This window comes from Pagrus major, chromosome 7 (assembly GCF_040436345.1).
Source record: "Pagrus major chromosome 7, Pma_NU_1.0".
Taxonomy (NCBI): Eukaryota; Metazoa; Chordata; class Actinopteri; order Spariformes; family Sparidae; genus Pagrus; species Pagrus major.
The window spans coordinates 341,173-362,349 of record NC_133221.1 but is presented as its reverse complement, the minus strand read 5'-3'; the positions used below and the strand labels follow the sequence as shown (position 1 = coordinate 362,349).

At 46.4% G+C, this 21,177-nt stretch overlaps 1 protein-coding gene across 1 annotated transcript; it reads left to right on the top strand.

The window, feature by feature from the left end:
• Positions 1-930: 930 nt before the first annotated feature.
• Positions 931-11,726, top strand: irak1 (interleukin-1 receptor-associated kinase 1). Its single transcript, XM_073470748.1, has 15 exons — positions 931-1,258; positions 2,634-2,801; positions 3,571-3,714; positions 3,882-3,952; positions 4,044-4,223; positions 4,467-4,531; positions 5,802-5,913; positions 6,017-6,138; positions 6,235-6,448; positions 8,248-8,316; positions 8,471-8,558; positions 8,636-8,730; positions 9,589-10,243; positions 11,066-11,164; positions 11,274-11,726. The coding sequence occupies exons 1-15, from the start codon at positions 1,147-1,149 to the stop codon at positions 11,351-11,353; spliced, it is 2,274 nt and encodes a 757-aa protein (XP_073326849.1). The 5' UTR covers positions 931-1,146; the 3' UTR covers positions 11,354-11,726.
• Positions 11,727-21,177: the final 9,451 nt, after the last annotated feature.

Genomic DNA, 21,177 nt, shown 5'->3' with positions numbered 1-21,177 from the left:
TCTGATTCTGAACTGTCCTCACACACACACACACACACACACACACACACTCATTTGTTTGTGTGCGTTGGAGTGTGATGTCAGATTGCTGTCAGAGCTTCACACTCTGTACTTCAAACAGGGAAGTGAGTCAGTGAGTGGAAAGTCTTCACTCAGGACTTCCTTTAAAAAATAAAAGTCCCTTTAAACACACACAGTTCACTGTGACTCTTCCCTGTCTGTGTGTGTGTCTGTCTGTGTGTGTGTGTGTGTGTGTCTGTCAGTTTTTAAGTTAACCTGCAGACTGAGGTCTTTGAACATTAATCAATTAAGTAATTTAATGATTATTTAGATTTTTTTCTTATGAAAACATGAAACTAACTTTGTTTTTCTGTAGTTTTTATGTCATCTGAGCCGAATACCACAGTGACCTTTAAATACTGCTCAGTACCATCGATGAGGACATGAAGAAGAAGAAGAAGAAGAAGAAGAAGAAGAAGATCTGTTTGTGTTATGTTGACTTCCTGTGTCGAGTCATTACGTTAATTCCTTTATTGTGAAATCTGTGCACGTGTCAGATTATTGGACTTTCAGCTGAGATGATTTCCTTCAGGTCAGTGACATCATAATGAGTCATAACAGCCTGACATGATGTCACTGTGGTTTTCAGTATGACAGCACTTCCTGTTGTCTGTTAGAGACGAAGTGTCTCAGCAGCTGTCACCACACTGAACCCATGTCAATCATTCCATCAGTTATTTCCCCTCAGTCCTGTTTGTTTGTTTGTTGTTAACTGTTTTGTGGTGAACTTCCTGTGTTGTGTGTTCTTTGTACGTCACTCAGTTTTAGCCAGTGAAGACTTGTGGTTGTTGACTCCGATCTCATCCTGTCCTGAATGTCACATGGCGGCTTTTATTTTTGAGGACTACTAACCGGAAGCGACTCTTATTGCAGTGAGCTTGAAGGCGCAGAAGCGGAAGCAGCGGCGGAGTCTGGTCTCCTGAGTGACTGAAAGTTTCATAAAGTTTTTATCGGGTTGGTTCCGGACTGTTCTGGTGAGACGAAGTGATCCGGGTCCCGGTGTGAACGCCCCCTCTGCCCCCGGCGGCGTGTCGCTGTTAGCCTGTTAGCCTGTTAGCTTCAGAGTCTGCTAGTTTCTATGAGAACATGTCGGCTGGAGACCTGAGAGCCGAGTTCCTCTACAACCTGCCGCCATCCGTCTCCTGGGACTTCTGCCGGGTCATGGACGGACTGTCGGACCTGGACTGGACCCGCTTCGGTGAGTCTGGACCGGGGGGGGGGGGGGGGGGGGTCTGTCAGTCTACTTGTCTGTCTGACACGCAATCAATTATCTTCATTTTAATTCAACAACTTTATTGACAACAACAGTCTATACTGTGGTCCTGAGCAGTGAGACAGGTCCTTATAGAGTCTATACTGTGGTCCTGAGCAGTGAGACAGGTCCTTATAGAGTCTATACTGTGGTCCTGAGCAGTGAGACAGGTCCTTATAGAGTCTATACAGTGGTCCTGAGCAGTGAGACAGGTCCTTATAGAGTCTATACTGTGGTCCTGAGCAGTGAGACAGGTCCTTATAGAGTCTATACTGTGGTCCTGAGCAGTGAGACGGGTCCTCGTACAGTCTATACTGTGGTCCTGAGCAGTGAGACAGGTCCTCGTACAGTCTATACTGTGGTCCTGAGCAGTGAGACAGGTCCTCGTACAGTCTATACTGTGGTCCTGAGCAGTGAGACAGGTCCTTATAGAGTCTATACTGTGGTCCTGAGCAGTGAGACAGGTCCCCGTACAGTCTATACAGTGGTCCTGAGCAGTGAGACAGGTCCTCGTACAGTCTATACTGTGGTCCTGAGCAGTGAGACAGGTCCTTATAGAGTCTATACAGTGATCCTGAGCAGTGAGACGGGTCCTCGTACAGTCTATACTGTGGTCCTGAGCAGTGAGACAGGTCCTTATAGAGTCTATACTGTGGTCCTGAGCAGTGAGACAGGTCCTCGTACAGTCTATACTGTGGTCCTGAGCAGTGAGACAGGTCCCCGTACAGTCTATACAGTGGTCCTGAGCAGTGAGACAGGTCCTCGTACAGTCTATACTGTGGTCCTGAGCAGTGAGACAGGTCCTTATAGAGTCTATACAGTGATCCTGAGCAGTGAGACGGGTCCTCGTACAGTCTATACTGTGGTCCTGAGCAGTGAGACGGGTCCTCGTACAGTCTATACTGTGGTCCTGAGCAGTGAGACGGGTCCTCGTACAGTCTATACTGTGGTCCTGAGCAGTGAGACAGGTCCTTATAGAGTCTATACTGTGGTCCTGAGCAGTGAGACGGGTCCTTATAGAGTCTATACTGTGGTCCTGAGCAGTGAGACAGGTCCTTATAGAGTCTATACTGTGGTCCTGAGCAGTGAGACAGGTCCTCGTACAGTCTATACTGTGGTCCTGAGCAGTGAGACGGGTCCTCGTACAGTCTATACTGTGGTCCTGAGCAGTGAGACGGGTCCTCGTACAGTCTATACTGTGGTCCTGAGCAGTGAGACAGGTCCTCGTACAGTCTATACTGTGGTCCTGAGGGTTAGGGTGAGGAATGAATGAGAAAGTTCATCTGTCTGTCTCTCTCTCTCTCTGTCTGTCTCTCTGAAGCCTCAGAGGTCCTTGGTGATCAAACTGCTGTACGATTGGCTGAGAGGAGGGAGAGGCGGACTGACTGGGTGATGAACCAATGGGAGAACAGGAACGGTCGTGTCAGGGAGCTGATTGACCTGCTGGAGCGTCTGCAGCTGCTCCGCCCTCGTGATGTCATCCTGAGCTGTGAGTTCACTGACCCTAACCCTAACCTCTGACCTGAGGGGTCAGGGGTCAAACGTCCTAAAACCAAGAACATTACATTAAACCTGGACTCAGCGTTGGAGGCGGCGCCTCGTTCATTCTTATGAAAGCTGCTCGGTGTCGTTTGACTTCCTGGTTATGAAAATATTCAGATCTTCTGTGTTGTGCAGCTCACAGAGCCGAGCACTGGAGACTTTCACAGGCCGAGCAGCTAACTTCCTGTTTAGCGCCCAGCTAACTGGAATAGCGATAAAATAATTTAATTGTGCAGCTCTTAATAAGGTGTGTGGTTACCACAGGCTGAACGTATTTCCATGTTTTGTTCTCCAACATAAACTCATCATTAAATGTCCACAGTTTAATTATGAAGCTCTTCATGTGTTAAAAACGGTTAGCGGTTGCTAACAAGTGTCTGAATGAGGCTACAGAGGTTGTCGGGGACATTAAACGTCCTCACAGCGAACACGGAGACTCATCTGCTCACTAGTCCGTCTTTACAGGCCACTTTAGTTACACACTGTTCTGACTCTGACTTTACAACTCGTACATTGATCAGTTTATAGAAACCTGGATAGTAATTGTGCAGTGAGACGCTCAGTGGTGGAGACGTTTCAGTCATGTGACCGTGATGTCGTCTGTTTGTAGCCTAGCATTAGCTTTTTACTGCTACACATTTAATTTACGCTTCAAACATCATAGAGTGGAGTTCATCTGTGGAGATTATCTGGATTAGCTCTCTTTCTCTCTGCAGGGGCGTCCAGTCTGAAGCCTTCATCCCCTCCTCCTCCTCCTCCTCCTCCTCCTCCTCCTCCTCCTCCTGTCTCTCTCTCTCAGTTTGACCCCCCTCAGTTTGACACCACACCCACATCGAGCACCTGCACACTAAACACGACAGGTAACACACACTCCTCCTCCTCCTCCTCCTCATCATCATCATCATCATCATGGCTGCCAATTTATCAAAATCATTTAACTGTGTGTGTGTGTGTGTGTGTGTGTGTGTGTGTGAGAGAGAGAGAGAGAAGCTGCTTTATAATAAACTCTTCTTCTTGTCTTCTTCAGGAGGAGGAGCTCTCCCCAGACCTGCCCCGCCCCCTCCCAATCTGCACTCTGACTTCATCCCACCCCCCAAGGTAACACACACACACACACACACACACACACACACACACACACACACACACACAGCCTGATGATGATGATGATGATGATGTCATCCCTCAGGTCCATACAGTGAAGGCGGAGTCCAGCAGCAGTGGTGGCATCATGTGCTGGTCATATGAAGAGGTGCATGCTGGGACGGAGGGCTTTTCCCCCTCCCTGCAGGTGGGCGAGGGGGGGTTTGGCGTCGTGTACAGAGCGACTCTGAGGAACACCCCCTGTGCTGTCAAGAGACTCAAACAGGTCAGCCAATCACAACACAGAGCAGACATGACTCAGTGTGTGGGTCTAGTGCCATCTGGTGGTGAGGCTGCAGACTGCAACCAGCTGAACACCCCTCGTCTGAACCTCCCCCACTGTCCCTCTGTAGAGTCAGTGTTTGGTTTGTCCACTCTGGGCTCCTGTAGAAACATGGCTGACCCCCTCTGTAGGTACAAAGACTGTCATTGACAGGAAGTGGACACTGATTGGTCTGTGTTGTTGTAGGACTGTCTGTTGGACTGGACTCTGCTGAAGGAGAGTTTTCAGACTGAAGTGGACCAGCTGACCAAGTGAGTCTGCTTTATGTTTCTCCTGCTTTATGTTTCTCCTGCTTCATGTTTCTCCTGCTTCATGTTGCTCCTGCTTCATGTTTCTCCTGCTTCATATTTCTCCTGCTTCATGTTTCTCCTGCTTCATATTTCTCCTGTGTCATGTTGCTCCTGCTTTATGTTTCTCCTGCTTTATGTTTCTCCTGCTTCATGTTGCTCCTGCTTCATGTTGCTCCTGCTTCATGTTGCTCCTGCTTCATGTTTCTCCTGCTTCATATTTCTCCTGTGTCATGTTGCTCCTGCTTCATGTTTCTCCTGCTTCATGTTGCTCCTGCTTTATGTTTCTCCTGCTTCATATTTCTCCTGTGTCATGTTGCTCCTGCTTTATGTTTCTCCTGCTTTATGTTTCTCCTGCTTCATGTTGCTCCTGCTTTATGTTTCTCCTGCTTCATATTTCTCCTGTGTCATGTTGCTCCTGCTTTATGTTTCTCCTGCTTTATGTTTCTCCTGCTTCATGTTGCTCCTGCTTCATGTTGCTCCTGCTTCATGTTGCTCCTGCTTCATGTTTCTCCTGCTTCATGTTGCTCCTGCTTTATGTTTCTCCTGCGTCATGTTGCTCCTGCTTCATGTTTCTCCTGCTTCATGTTGCTCCTGCTTTATGTTTCTCCTGCGTCATGTTGCTCCTGCTTCATGTTTCTCCTGCTTCATGTTGCTCCTGCTTTATGTTTCTCCTGCGTCATGTTGCTCCTGCTTCATGTTTCTCCTGCTTCATGTTTCTCCTGCTTCATGTTTCTCCTGCGTCATGTTGCTCCTGCTTTATGTTTCTCCTGCTTCATGTTTCTCCTGCTTCATATTTCTCCTGCGTCATGTTGCTCCTGCTTCATGTTTCTCCTGCTTCATGTTTCTCCTGCTTCATGTTGCTCCTGCTTCATGTTGCTCCTGCTTCATGTTGCTCCTGCTTTATGTTTCTCCTGCTTCATGTTTCTCCTGCTTCATGTTTCTCCTGCTTCATGTTTCTCCTGCTTCATGTTTCTCCTGCGTCATGTTTCTCCTGCGTCATGTTTCTCCTGCTTCATGTTTCTCCTGCTTCATATTGCTCCTGCGTCATGTTTCTCCTGCGTCATGTTTCTCCTGCATGTTTCTCCTGCATGTTTCTCTAACAGTTTGTAGAAGTGAAACATGTTCAGCTTCACCTGGTGCAAAGGTCTGTGTGTTTTCGGCCGAACAACAGACACACAAAGAGAGAGAGAACACACATACACACTGAAGACTAACTGATGATGTCGTTCAGGTTCAGACATCCGAACATCGTGGACCTGCTGGGCTTCAGTGAAGGACGAGGATCAGTGTGTCTCATCTACAGCTACATGGACAACAGATCACTGGAGGACCAGCTGCACAACGTAACACACACACACACACACACACACGCACACACACACACACATATTCATTTATGTAAATACTGTTGTGTGTGTGCGTGTGTGTGTGTGTGTGTGTGTTCAGGAGTGTGTGTTCCTGTCCTGGTCTCAGAGAGTCAGTATTGTTAAAGGAGCAGCAACAGCTCTGCAGTTCCTTCACTTTCCTCCTGAAGGAGACCGACCGCTGATCCATGGAGATGTCAAGAGGTCAGCATGACATCACAGCACACCCACATGACATCACAGCACACCCTCATGACCTGGTCTGAAAATGAATGTCTCTTTCTCCGTGTGTCTCTGCAGCTCCAACATCCTGTTGGACCGTCACCTGGTGGCGAAGCTGGCGGACTTCGGTCTGGCTCGGTTTGTGGCCCGCGGCTCCTCTGGACGCTCTGTGGTTCAGACAGTGTCTGTCGGTAAAACGGCGACGGTTAGAGGAACGCTGGCGTACCTGCCCGATGAATACGTGAGGGATGGAGAGCTGGGGACCGCCGTGGATGTCTACAGCTTTGGAGTGGTGAGACACTGCAGGAGCTGATGGGAAATGTAGTCTGTTAGTTCAGACTGAAGATCTGTTGGCAGCTTAGAAGACGAGTTAAAGGAGAAACTGGCCATGTTTTATCAGTGTTGATGGTAAATGTAGTGCGTGGTGTCCTGAAGAGAAAGTTGGGTTATTAGAGTTCTCCTGCTTGCACAGCCTGCCTACATGTACCAGGTCTCCGTCGAACAAGTAAACAAGTGTTGACAATAATGCAGAGACAGAAATTGTTTCGACGCCGTCTAATAACACAGAAAAAACTAACGGCAGCTTTCACAGTCATAAGCCAGCATCGGCATGAAAGTTAACTGTGTCACAACATCCACAATAAAGACGAAAGATTACCTGCTCAGGGCCAAACAAACCTCCTGCCCGCTTGTAGTTTCAAATGCGGAAGTGGGTGACCAGGAGCAGGAGAGTGAGCGAGGGGAATGGATGGAAAAATTGACCAATAGCAGCCATGCGGACCAGATGGCTGCTATTGGTCAATTTCTTTTCAGTTCTGCAGGCGCTAGAGAGAATGGATTTATTTGGTTCCTTTTGCTCTTCACATTGTGTAGGTCGTACTATTGGGCCATAACCACCATCTAAATAATGTTAATAATAATGATCAATCTTTCAAATCGTAGACCATAGCTTTAAGGTAACGATCGGAAGAACAGGACTCAACATGTCGCTCGCTGACGTCACTACAGCCGTGATGAGGAATATTATACAACAGGTTTATTTCCTGTGGTCCGTCTGCTGAGGAGAACCTTCCAGAACCTTGTGGAAATTATATTTAAAAACATCTGCATTGTGTAAACAAACAGAGTCTATGAAGCTGAGGCTATCAGAGGCTGTGATTACAGTGCTCATCCGGTCGGTTTCTCTCCTCTCCTCCTCTGGAGCTGGTTCTGGTCAGAGAGACGACCTGCTGCAGGTTCTGGTCACACTGATGACCCAACACATCCTCAGTGTTTGTGTTGCAGCTGCTGTGTGTTGTGAGACAGTAAACTCAGCCTGCGTATCTTCTACATATATTTAAAACATTGTGTTAGAAGACAGAACACTCAGGCAGTGGTCACATCTCCTCTCAGCCCTGCTGGTCTTGGTTTGATCCATCACGCCCGCTGGATACCCAGAGGTGGAGACTAGAGGTCCAAACTGAAACGGCCTGTAGTTCTTCTGAGTACCAGTGACATCACTGGTACTCAGAAGTAGGAAGATTTTCACGGCGCCCCCCAGCGACACAGAGAACATGAGGGGCTCGCTGGTTTGTCCCTCAGCATGAACTAAACTCCAGCAGATAGTCTGGACCAAACAAAGGCATGAAGCTGTGGACAGAAGGACCGGAGTTCTGTTGTCCAGGTGGTGAAAAGATCTTGGTGATTTCTTTGATCTGCTGATGGAAACGGAGCTGAGCTGAAATAACACAGGTATCCAGAGTTACTGTCACCTGATCAGAGTGTCTCTGTCCAGCGGGTCGATGATCAGAATCAGTTTGATCTGAATCCAGAGCAGCTCTCTGATTCTGTGATTTAAGATTTATCATCAGCTCTTATGGACAAACAGCTGAGTGTCGTCTGCATAGCAGAGGAACGTTTTCATAACTCCAGAGGTGAAATAAATAAAGAGAAGAGCAAAGAGCCGAGAACAGAACCCATCAGAACCCCTAAGTGAGTACTGATGAGGTCCTGGGTTCGTAAAGCCCACTGAGACAATGTGATTGTGATGTATATATCAAACTGATGTGTTGATGATATCATCATGTTCATGTGATGTCACACATCTTTCAGGTGTTGTTGGAGGTCCTGACCGGTCGTCGAGCTCTGGAGAAGGACCGGGAGTCCAAAGAGAGATACTTGGTCAGAACACACACACACAGACACACACACACAAAGTATGCTTTTAGAACATTCTTTAAATGTTCCTGTGATGTTTGGCTCACTGATGTGTTCTGGGTTCTGGTTGTGGTTGTGGTTCTGGGTTCTGGCTGTGGTTCTGGTCCTGGTTGTCCAGAAGGACCTGGTGAAGGAGGTGGAGGAAAGTCCGACTGGTTCGTCTGCAGCAGCCTGGAGGAAACAGCTGGACCAGCGGCTGATCTCAGGTCAGTCTGTGTGTTTTTCTGCTGGTGCTGACTGAGTCCAGTTATCTGCAGCTGCTGTGTTCATGTTGGTTCTGCAGGGGACGCTGCAGAGCCTGCTGGATCTTTGGAGATGGTGGCTCTGGCCTGCAGCTGTCTGGACAGAAAGAGGAAGAAGAGACCGGCCATGAGACAGGTCAGACACTAACCTCTGTCTGTCCAGCGTGTCTTTCCAACATGTCTTTCCAACATGTCTGTCTAACGTGTTTGTCTAACATGTCTGTCTAATGTGTCTGTCCAACATGTCTGTCTAACATGTCTGTCTAATGTGTCTGTCTAACATGTCTGTCAAACGTGTTTATCTTACGTCTGTCTAACGTGTCTGTCCAACATGTCTGTCTAACGTGTCTGTCCAACATGTCTGTCTAACATGTCTGTCAAACGTGTTTATCTTACGTCTGTCTAACGTGTCTGTCCAACATGTCTGTCTAACATGTCTGTCTAACATGTCTGTCTAACGTGTCTGTCAAGCGTGTTTATCTTACGTCTGTCTAATGTGTCTGTCTAACATGTCTTTCCAACGTGTCTGTCTTACATGACTATCCAACATGTCTGTCCAATGTGTCTGTCTAACGTGTCTGTCTAACATGTCTGTCCAACGTGTCTGTCTGTGTCTGTCTTACATGTCTGTCAAACGTGTTTATCTTACATGTCTGTCTAACATGTCTGTCCAACATGTCTATCCAACATGTCTGTCTGTGTCTGTCTTACATGTCTGTCAAACGTGTTTATCTAACATGTCTGTCTAACATGTCTATCCAACATGTCTGTCTGTGTCTGTCTAACGTGTCTGTCTAACATGTCTGTCCAATGTGTCTGTCCAACATGTCTGTCTGTGTCTGTCTAACGTGTTTGTCTTACATGTCTGTCCAACGTGTCTGTCCAACATGTCTGTCTAACGTGTCTGTCTAACGTGTCTGTCCAACATGTCTGTCTAACGTGTCTGTCTGTGTCTGTCTAACGTTTCTGTCTAACATGTCTGTCCACCTCTCAGGTGTTTGACAAACTTAAGGACATCCACAGCATCGTGGAGAAGACCAGCTCCTCCTCCCTCCATCACCCTCCTCACCTCCATCCTCAGCCCTCCTCACAGTCCCTCCCCACACCCCCCTCCCCCCTGGACTCCAGTGTGGGAGTTCTGTCCCAAGAACTGTCCAAACTGGGACCACTGGAGGACACCTATCAGCCCTCTCAGTCCTCTTCGTCTTCTTCCTCTTTCTGCTCCCTTACCCGTCCTCACCCACTACTCTCCTCCTCCTCCCTCCCCCCTGCCTCCTCCTCGTTCGCCGGTCCCTGTGAAACCGATGAGAGTCGAGGTTTTTCCCAGTACGACCTTCGCTCCCAGTTCAGATCCAGCGGGACCAGCTGCAGGTCTCAGTCTCCATCCACCAGAGACCAGTATCACAGTGGAACTGGGCCTGCACACTCCCAGTTCAGCCAGCCCTCTGTCCCCACTGAGGACCAGTACAACTTCCCTCCCAAGCCCAGCAGCACCAGTGACAGTACCAGGGCCGAGGCCCTCACAGGACCAGACACCAGAGGACCGACCATAGCAGGAGGGTCAGCAGGAGGCTCACCAGGGCTCCATGGTGTCCCAGAATCCCTCTCTCCTGTGGGGTCCCTGCACTCGTCGTCCCCGGGGTCCTCAGGTCCGTCAGTACACACAGTTGCTCTGACTTCACGTTAATGTTTATACACTCAGCACCGACCCATCAGCACACACCTACATATGTTCTCTGGTGTCCTGACCCGGTTTAACTTCCTGATCTTTAAACATTAAAGTCTGTAAGAAGACGAACGGTTGAGTTTCGTTCAGAGGCTCAACGTCAAAGTGACCCAAAGACCCGAGTGTGATGTTCTGATTAGTCGGTGCCGAGTGAATGAATCTGAATGTAACAGTCAACATGGTAGCAAGCTCTTCATCACGTGACCCAACTGGCTTCACCTGCGCTCACACTCACAGCTGGCATCAGGTGGCTTACTAACCAATCACAGCACAGCAGGGCGGAGCTATGCTAAACTGTCAGCCTCTAACTGCAGGCGACAGAGCTAACGTTAGCATGCTAAAACCTGAAACTGATAAATGATGTTTAATAATGATTCAGTCTGTCAGATGATGCTTATAATATCAGTTAGCTTAGCATCATCAGATATCAGATCACATTTACAAACTGTCCTGATCCGAAGTTCTGCTTGCCCGTGACGCTACAGTGACTTCCTGTTTACACGGCTGGTGTAAAGTCTTATTGGTTCAATCTGATCCAGGTGATGTTCTATTCGTTCATATCTGTGTGAGAAAACTCATTTAAAACAAATAGCTGAAAACACTTGTTTCTGTTCTGGTTCTGGTTCTGGTTCTTCTCCTGTCACATTTCTGTTGGGACAAAACTAACCTGTTACCATGGAGATTGTTCTGAGAAATTACATCAATGTAAAAACAATTTCCTGTGTGTGTGTGTGTGTGTGTTCAGTCCAGATGAATCCCAGTAAGCAGCGGCTCCTGCAGAAGAAGATTCTGTACGAGGAGGGACGGATCCAAACTCCTGAGCTGCTGTCATGTGACGACCTCTGTACGTCAAACACTCGTCTTTACTGTCATCAAACATGTTGTCTCCTGTCTCACCTGCTCTGTTGTCTCTCGTCTCGTTTCGTCTCGTCTCATGTGTTGTGTGTCCTCAGATGGAGGGAGGAGTGGTTTGGACTTCAGAGGACCGGAGGAGAGTGACGAGCTCGATTATCTTCCTGCTGAACACGACTGAGCGACGGAGCGTCGTCTGAGTCAGAAGAACCACAGATGAACAGTTTGGACTCGGATCATCACGTCTTACTGAACGTCTCTGTGCGTCCGAGTCGTTCAGCGTCACAGTTACCTGTTCTCAGGTTCTGAGACGTTCCTGGTTCAGTGTGAGATCCAGAGAGCTGCTGTCACCTCCTGTGCCTGAATCAACACGTCCTCCTCCGCTACACCGACGTTAACACCACCTTCAGTTCTACACATCAACAGAAACTACAGACGGAGTTGCGACACGTCGTCACACCTGCTTTATATCACTCGAGTTCACCGAGTCTGAAATGAACGTTTTATTATTTGTCATGAAATGTTGAAATATAAATATTTTATTTACCAGCTGATTTATATTCATTCTTTTAATGTGTCTATTGTTAGTGTGACCAACACTGATCAATATCTGACCAACACTGGGACATTTATATTATTGGCTATTTATCAATATCAGTGAAATCTGAAAATATTAACCAAACTGTTTTTGTTGAAGCGTCCACAAACTGAGATACAGAAGGTCTCTGTTCACACCTGTACAGGTGTCTGTTCACACCTGTACAGGTGTCTGTTCACACCTGTACAGCCGGTTGTGAACACGAGTTCAGACGAGATCAAACATTATGATCACCCTCACCTGTCTGACCCTCAGCTGTGAATCAACTAAAGGTATAAACTTCTGATAAAATTCAAAAACATGAAGTTATTGATGATCTGATCAGCTGATAGATTCAGTCAAACATCAAAGAGTTAAATTCACAGCAGAAATTCTCCCGTCAGCTGAGACTCAGACCTCAGATCAGATCTACAGACACCTGTTAGTGAGTCTGTTAGTGTCTGTTAGTGAGTCTGTTAGTGTCTGTTAATGTGTCTGTTAGTGTGTCTGTTAGTGTGTCTGTTAGTGAGTCTGTTAGTGTCTGTTAGTGAGTCTGTTAATGTGTCTGTTAGTGTCTGTTAGTGTCTGTTAGTGAGTCTGTTAGTGAGTCTGTTAGTGAGTCTGTTAGTGTGTCTGTTAGTGAGTCTGTTAGTGAGTCTGTTAGTGTCTGTTAGTGAGTCTGTTAGTGTCTGTTAGTGTGTCTGTTAGTGTCTGTTAGTGAGTCTGTTAGTGTCTGTTAGTGAGTCTGTTAGTGTGTCTGTTAGTGTGTCTGTTAGTGAGTCTGTTAGTGTCTGTTAGTGAGTCTGTTAATGTCTGTTAGTGTCTGTTAGTGAGTCTGTTAGTGAGTCTGTTAGTGTCTGTTAGTGTGTCTGTTAGTGAGTCTGTTAGTGAGTCTGTTAGTGTCTGTTAGTGTGTCTGTTAGTGAGTCTGTTAGTGTCTGTTAGTGTCTGTTAGTGTGTCTGTTAGTGTCTGTTAGTGAGTCTGTTAGTGTCTGTTAGTGTGTCTGTTAGTGTGTCTGTTAGTGTCTGTTAGTGAGTCTGTTAGTGTGTCTGTTAGTGTCTGTTAGTGAGTCTGTTAGTGTGTCTGTTAGTGTCTGTTAGTGAGTCTGTTAGTGTGTCTGTTAGTGTGTCTGTTAGTGAGTCTGTTAGTGAGTCTGTTAATGTGTCTGTTAGTGTCTGTTAGTGAGTCTGTTAGTGTCTGTTAGTGTCTGTTAGTGAGTCTGTTAGTGTCTGTTAGTGAGTCTGTTAGTGAGTCTGTTAGTGTGTCTGTTAGTGAGTCTGTTAGTGAGTCTGTTAGTGAGTCTGTTATAGGGATGTAACGGTTACCGGTGTCACGGTAAACCACGGTAAAATTCCCGACGGTGAAGGTTACCGTTTAAGTTTTAATTACCATGGTAACGGCCGCGGTCGATAACCACGGTGTGGAAAACTCGCGAGATACTTTATCCAAGTCTCCCTACGCAGGCGCAGCGTGCAACGTGCGCTTGTTATGTAGTGAAGAAGACATGGCGGAGGGAGGACGTGATAGTAGCAGCCCTCAAGGCATTTTTCCGCCTTCACAGAGAACCAAATCTGAAGTCTGGGCGTGTTTTGGTTATTATGAGAATGCTCAGGGACAGCTGGTCGAGGATGGCAGCCCTATCTGCAGGAGCTGCAAGAAGAAAGTTGTTGCGAGGGGCGGCAACACATCCAATTTACTTACTCATTTGCGCGACCATCACCCTCAACTGTTCAGTGAATGCAAGGTAAATTAACCTTAAGCTCGGGTGCATGATGTGTGTGTGTCGAGTTTTCTCTGTCTAATTTGCTGTCACTAATGTAAACTGACCAGATAGTGGTATAACTGAACGAAGTTGATCCGTGTTTTTGCACGTTATCTGAACCGCTTATTAATTGTAGATTTCACTTTTTAAAGTCGACCTAATAATTCCCCAGATATTGATGCAGAGCTGCAGTGAGGAGGATTTGAGACAAACACGTACTGGGTGGACTGAGTTAGTGAATGCAAACTAGGGCTGCCCGATAAATCGAATTTTTATCGTCATCGCGATATGAACATGTGCGATAAACGCATCGCAAAAGACTGCCTGACATGCGATGAATAAGAAAAATCATTTTGTTTACATGCGCCATGCATGCACCGTGAGCATGCCAACATTTAGCCTATCAGACGGAGCCCTGTTTACAAAGGCCAATCAGATGAAGCCCCAGCTAGCCGTTAGCTACCCTGACAAAATTAATCGGCATCAGTTTGGTGGTGATTGCCAGGTTATGATGGCTGAGGGAGGAGAAAAAAGCGATGAAAATGGTCGACGAAGGCCTTGTGGTGAAAAGAAACAGCACTTCTGCTATATGAACTTATTTTGGATTCAGGAGCGGCGACGTTGTAACGTGGGCTGGTGAAGGGGAAGGTGATGGTCCACTTTAGTGCGGTTGCTCTGGTTACTCAAGAGACGGCAGGCAACATGTGGGGTTTTTTATTCATAACACTGACCGCACCATGCCAGGTCTCTACGGCACTAATGTTACAGGCATACACGCAAATGAACACAGGCCGAGGTTCTTCTACCAACACTTCACAAAATAAAAAGGGAAGTCTTCGCTCTGTTAGCGGTATCCTTTCTCATGAGGAGTGGAAGTACACCTGCTCTTCTTCATCGTACAGGTTACATTACCCACTAAACAAAAGGAGGCGCCACCTAGTGCCGCTACATTAAATAACTGACTGTTACAACGTGTTACAAAGACAGGTATTGTGTGAGCACATCAGCACATCTGGGAATGTGGTAACAACCTAACAAAGTGCCATGTTTAATTTATATTTATTTAATTATTTAAGTTGTTTCCCCCTGGATGTTTTATTTATTTCAACTCTGCATGGTAAGAGATGTTTTGGTTGAGTTTGCAAGAAAATAGTTTAAAGGGAGCAGGGGAAATTAAACTTTAATTTCATATAGGTGTAATGTCTTATTTAAATTAATGTTCTGCTTAATTGGTTGGGTATTCATGTGCAGTTTGTTCAATAAAAGCATGTTCGAAATAATTTATTTCATTCTTTATTCAGTGGACATTGGCTATTCAATGTTTGGGGTCTATGTTAGCAGTGTACCTATTAATGCGGAAACACTATTATTAACTGTATAGTTAATAATATGCAAACTTCAATATTTGTTTACTTATCGCAAGTTATATCGTCATCGCAATATTGAACAGTGTTATCGCACATCGCAGATTTTCCTCATATCGTGCAGGCCTAATGCAAACTGACTGAGATGACTGACTTTCATCTCAGCTCCGTTCACCAGAGCAGCGTCTACCTGTGGCTCAGCAGCCGTTTGACCAATCAGACTGACCGAGTCCATTGACAACAGACGAGCAAGCGGACAGAGACAGACAGCCAATATATATAAGTAATATCAGAAATATATAATACTTGTGGATTATTTGTAGAATAGACTATATATAAAGAGTAATATAAAATGGTGAATATAACAAGTGTCTAGATAGAGATAAGAGCCAAAATAGAGCGTTCATAATTAATTTAACAATAATCCTTTTTGTTTTGATCTAAAAAATTATCCAACCTGTTTCTCACAAAAGTGATGTGATCTAGATTGTGAGTTTTGTGATCTGTTGGTTGCACCCTTAGTATTAAGTGACAATGACAGTAATAATTAATAATGACATTTTCTATTCATTTATTTCACAGAGAGGGTCTGCTGGCCAATCGAGTGCTACTGCCAGTGCATCTCATTCTACCTCTGTAACGCAGACATTACAGGACACGTTTCAAAAACAGGCTGCTTATACCCTAACCCTTTTAATATATAATAAATCTATTTAATTATAAATCTTGGTGAAATTATTTCAATTTATCAGTGTATCAGTGTTTTTTCAACATTTTGAAGACATTTTAAGAATACCGCGGTATACCGATAACCGTGATAATTTTGGTCACTATTACCGTGGTGTGAAATTTTCATACCGTTACATCCCTAATTGTGTGTCTGTTAGTGAGTCTGTTAGTGTGTCTGTTAGTGAGTCTGTTAGTGTGTCTGTTAGTGAGTCTGTTAGTGTGTCTGTTAGTGTGTCCTTTAGTGAGTCTGTTAGTGAGTCTGTTAGTGTGTCTGTTAGTGAGTCTGTTAGTGTGTCTGTTAGTGTCTGTTAGTGTGTCTGTTAGTGAGTCTGTTAGTGTGTCTGTTAGTGAGTCTGTTAGTGAGTCTGTTAGTGAGTCTGTTAGTGTCTGTTAGTGTGTCTGTTAGTGAGTCTGTTAGTGTGTCTGTTAGTGAGTCTGTTAGTGTCTGTTAGTGTGTCTGTTAGTGAGTCTGTTAGTGAGTCTGTTAGTGTGTCTGTTAGTGAGTCTGTTAGTGAGTCTGTTAGTGTCTGTTAGTGAGTCTGTTAGTGTGTCTGTTAGTGTCTGTTAGTGAGTCTGTTAGTGTGTCTGTTAGTGTCTGTTAGTGTGTCTGTTAGTGTGTCTGTTAGTGAGTCTGTTAGTGAGTTTGTTAGTGTGTCTGTTAGTGTCTGTTAGTGTGTCTGTTAGTGTGTCTGTTAGTGAGTCTGTTAGTGTCTGTTAGTGTGTCTGTTAGTGTGTCTGTTAGTGAGTCTGTTAGTGTGTCTGTTAGTGAGTCTGTTAGTGTGTCTGTTAGTGTCTGTTAGTGTGTCTGTTAGTGTCTGTTAGTGTGTCTGTTAGTGTCTGTTAGTGTGTCTGTTAGTGAGTCTGTTAGTGTCTGTTAGTGTGTCTGTTAGTGTGTCTGTCAGTGTCTGTTAGTGTGTCTGTTAGTGTCTGTTAGTGTGTCTGTTAGTGAGTCTGTTAGTGTCTGTTAGTGTGTCTGTTAGTGAGTCTGTTAGTGTGTCTGTTAGTGCCTGTTAGTGTGTCTGTTAGTGAGTCTGTTAGTGTGTCTGTTAGTGTCTGTTAGTGAGTTTGTTAGTGTGTCTGTTAGTGTCTGTTAGTGTGTCTGTTAGTGTCTGTTAGTGAGTCTGTTAGTGTGTCTGTTAGTGAGTCTGTTAGTGTGTCTGTTAGTGAGTCTGTTAGTGAGTCTGTTAGTGTCTGTTAGTGAGTCTGTTAGTGTGTCTGTTAGTGAGTCTGTTAGTGAGTCTGTTAGTGTCTGTTAGTGAGTCTGTTAGTGTGTCTGTTAGTGTGTCTGTTAGTGAGTCTGTTAGTGTGTCTGTTAGTGAGTCTGTATTGATGTGTAATCATTTACATCCACACTGAACCTCCATGATGACTAACACACACACACGTGCGTTGTCCTCATCACCCTGCTGTCTCTGTGTGTCTCTCTGTCTGTGTGTGTGTCTCTCTGTCTCTGTGTGTCTCTCCGTCTCTGTGTGTGTCTCTCTGTCTCTGTGTGTCTCTCTGTCTCTGTCTCTCTGTCTCTGTGTGTGTGTGTCTCTGTGTGTGTCTCTCTGTCTGTGTGTCTCTGTGTGCGTCTCTGTCTCTCTGTGTGTGTCTCTGTCTCTGTGTCTCTGTGTGTGTCTCTGTCTGTCTCTGTGTGTGTCTCTCTGTCTCTGTGTGTGTGTCTCGGTGTGTCTCTGTCTGTGTGTCTCTGTCTCTGTGTGTGTCTCTGTCTCTGTGTCTCTCTGTCTCTGTGTGTCTCTCTGTCTCTGTGTGTGTCTCTCTGTCTGTGTGTCTCTGTGTGCGTCTCTGTCTCTCTGTGTGTGTGTCTCGGTGTGTCTCTGTCTGTGTGTCTCTGTCTCTGTGTGTGTCTCTGTCTCTGTGTCTCTCTGTCTCTGTGTGTGTCTCTGTCTCTGTCTGTCTCTGTGTGTCTCTCTGTCTCTCTGTGTGTGTGTCTGTCTGTGTGTCTCTGTCTCTGTGTGTCTCTCTGTCTCTGTGTGTGTCTCTCTGTCTCTCTGTGTGTCTCTGTCTCTGTGTGTGTCTCTGTGTGTGTCTCTGTCTGTGTGTGTCTCTGTGTGTGTCTCTGTCTCTGTGTGTCTCTCTGTCTCTGTGTGTCTCTGTGTGTCTCAGTCTCTGTCTCTCTGTCTCTGTGTGTGTCTCTGTGTGTGTGTGTCTCTGTGTGTGTCTCTGTGTGTGTCTCTGTGTGTGTCTCTCTGTGTGTCTGTGTGTGTGTGTCTGTGTGTGTCTCTCTGTCTCTGTGTGTCTCTCTGTGTGTCTCTGTCTCTGTGTGTGTCTCTCTGTCTCTGTGTGTGTCTCTGTGTGTGTCTCTCTGTCTCTGTGTGTCTCTCTGTCTCTGTGTGTCTCTGTCTGTCTCTGTGTGTCTCTCTGTCTGTGTGTGTCTCTGTGTGTGTCTCTGTCTGTCTCTGTCTCTGTGTGTCTCTCTGTCTCTGTGTGTCTCTGTCTCTGTGTGTGTCTCTGTCTCTGTGTGTGTCTCTCTGTCTCTCTGTCTCTGTGTGTCTCTCTGTGTGTCTCTGTCTCTGTGTGTGTCTGTGTGTGTCTCTCCGTCTCTGTGTGTGTCTCTGTCTCTGTGTGTGTCTCTGTGTCTCTCTGTCTCTGTGTGTCTCTCTGTCTCTGTGTGTGTCTCTCCGTCTCTGTGTGTGTCTCTGTGTCTGTCTGTCTGTGTGTGTGTCTCTGTGTGTGTCTCTGTCTCTGTGTGTGTCTCTGTGTGTGTCTCTGTCTCTGTGTGTGTCTCTGTCTCTGTGTGTCTCTCTGTCTGTGTGTGTCTCTGTGTGTGTCTCTGTCTGTCTCTGTCTCTGTGTGTCTCTCTGTCTCTGTGTGTGTCTCTCCGTCTCTGTGTGTGTCTCTGTGTCTCTCTGTCTCTGTGTGTGTCTCTGTCTCTGTCTCTGTGTCTCTGTCTCTGTGTGTGTCTCTGTGTCTCTCTGTCTCTGTGTGTGTCTCTGTCTGTGTGTGTCTCTGTCTCTGTGTGTCTCTCTGTCTCTGTGTGTGTCTCTCCGTCTCTGTCTCTGTGTGTCTCTCTGTGTCTCTCTGTCTCTGTCTCTGTGTGTGTCTCTGTGTGTGTCTCTGTGTCTCTCTCTGTCTGTCTCTGTGTGTGTCTCTGTCTCTGTGTGTCTCTCTGTCTGTGTGTGTCTCTGTGTGTGTCTCTGTCTGTCTCTGTGTGTGTCTCTCTGTCTCTGTGTGTCTCTGTCTGTGTGTGTCTCTGTCTCTGTGTGTGTCTCTGTCTCTGTGTGTCTCTCTGTCTCTGTGTGTCTCTGTCTGTGTGTGTCTCTGTCTGTCTCTGTCTCTGTGTGTGTCTCTGTCTGTCTCTGTGTGTGTGTCTCTGTCTCTGTGTGTGTCTCTGTGTCTCTCTGTCTCTGTGTGTCTCTCTGTCTCTGTGTGTGTCTCTCCGTCTCTGTGTGTGTCTCTGTGTCTGTCTGTCTGTGTGTGTGTCTCTGTGTGTGTCTCTGTCTCTGTGTGTGTCTCTGTGTGTGTCTCTGTCTGTGTGTGTCTCTGTGTGTGTCTCTGTCTGTCTCTGTCTCTGTGTGTCTCTCTGTCTCTGTGTGTGTCTCTCCGTCTCTGTGTGTGTCTCTGTGTCTCTCTATCTCTGTGTGTGTCTCTGTGTGTGTCTCTGTCTCTGTGTGTGTCTCTGTGTCTCTGTCTCTGTGTCTCTCTGTCTCTGTGTGTGTCTCTGTCTGTGTGTGTCTCTGTGTGTGTCTCTGTCTGTCTGTCTCTGTGTGTCTCTCTGTCTCTGTGTGTGTCTCTCCGTCTCTGTCTCTGTGTGTGTCTCTGTGTCTCTCTGTCTCTGTGTGTGTCTCTGTGTGTGTCTCTGTCTGTCTCTGTGTGTCTCTCTGTCTGTGTGTGTCTCTGTCTGTCTCTGTCTCTGTGTGTGTCTCTGTGTCTCTCTGTCTCTGTCTCTGTGTGTGTCTCTGTGTGTGTCTCTGTGTCTCTGTGTGTGTCTCTGTCTGTCTCTGTGTGTGTCTCTGTCTCTGTGTGTCTCTCTGTCTGTGTGTGTCTCTGTCTGTCTCTGTCTCTGTGTGTGTCTCTCTGTCTGTGTGTGTCTGTCTGTGTGTGTCTCTGTCTCTGTGTGTCTCTCTGTCTGTGTGTGTCTCTGTCTGTCTCTGTCTCTGTGTGTGTCTCTCTGTCTGTGTGTGTCTCTGTCTGTGTGTGTCTCTGTCTGTCTCTGTCTCTGTGTGTCTCTCTGTGTCTCTCTGTCTCTGTCTCTCTGTCTGTGTGTGTCTCTGTGTGTGTCTCTGTCTGTCTCTGTCTCTGTGTGTCTCTCTGTCTGTGTGTGTCTCTGTGTCTGTCTCTGTCTGTGTGTGTCTCTGTGTCTCTCCGTCTCTGTGTGTGTCTCTGTGTCTCTCTGTCTCTGTGTGTGTCTCTGTGTCTCTCTGTGTGTCTGTCTCTGTGTGTGTCTCTGTCTCTGTGTGTGTCTCTGTGTGTGTCTGTCTCTGTCTCTGTCTCTGTGTGTCCTCCAGGTGTCGCTCTGCTCTCACAGGACAACATGTCTCGTGTTGCTACCTCCCTGTTAGCTTAGCATCGACGCACAGCCTCAGTGTAACTCAGCTGTCAGTGAGTAAACGCTCGTCGTTATTTTGCAGCTTATTGTCGCGGTTAACGGCAGCGCGCCGCCATGTTTATTAAGGGAAGAGGTCATTAGCTTCCCATTAGCATTTTTTTTAAACTAACCTAAATCAGATTTACTCTCTCTTCTAGTTCGCCCAGTTGTTCAGGTTGATTAAACACGTACGCAGACTGTTTACAGAACATGTGAGGCTGGTTCTGAAGCTTCGTTCTCCATCTATTAGCCGCTAAGTGAAGCTAACACGTCTGCTTGCTAACCTAAAATGCTAAGTAGCTGTTTGAGGAGCTGCTGCTCTCTGTCCGTCCAGCGCGTCACTGCTGGGATACAAAACTAGCTGAGAGGCCGATATTACGCGCATTCACTCAGCAGAACAGGACCGTCCACCACGACAGCACAGATTAAAGCTCATTAGCATTAGCACAGCCGCAACACTGCTCGTTGTGTTTAGCATTAACTAGCCGTCTGGGGAGCTAGTTAGCCCACATGAGCCCTCTGTCATTCATTAGCCTGCATCAACAACACGACTGTGGAGAAAATAAACGGTGTTGCTGTAACTGTCTGTGTCGGTTTGCTAACCCGAACCCGCTGACCCCTGACCCCTGACTCAGGTGTGTTTATCACCTGTTTGCTGGCCGAGGACGGTACCGAGCAGTCCGCTGTATGAACCCAGTCCAGCTCACTGACACGTTCACGGACTGACAGCAGATTTAGCTGAATGTTTTCATTCTGCGTTTCTTCTCTTACAAATGTCCCATTTCGTGTTTTCTGTAACGGACCTTCCATTTTACAACATAATTGAACAGACTTGCAATAAATGTTGAATCTCTGAGTGATTATATTAATTTAAAGACACAATAAACTGTTTCTAATAAAGCTTGAACACGTCATCAGTATTAATTCAGACTTTGTGTCCTCTTGGTTTATTTTCTCACACGTGTCAAACTAGATTAACTGTCATCATTTCACTGATGTTAATAACAAGTAAACACTGCAGGCTGTCGGACCTGTCTGTGGC

Bases quoted from the DNA above. Each gene is read 5' to 3' on its own strand.
- irak1 (XM_073470748.1), top strand. From the start codon at position 1,147: ATGTCGGCTGGAGACCTGAGAGCCGAGTTCCTCTACAACCTGCCGCCA. The intron at 2,802-3,570 runs GTGAGTTCACTG...TTCTCTCTGCAG, and splicing joins TCGTGATGTCATCCTGAGCT to GGGCGTCCAGTCTGAAGCCT. The intron at 5,914-6,016 runs GTAACACACACA...GTGTGTGTTCAG, and splicing joins TGGAGGACCAGCTGCACAAC to GAGTGTGTGTTCCTGTCCTG.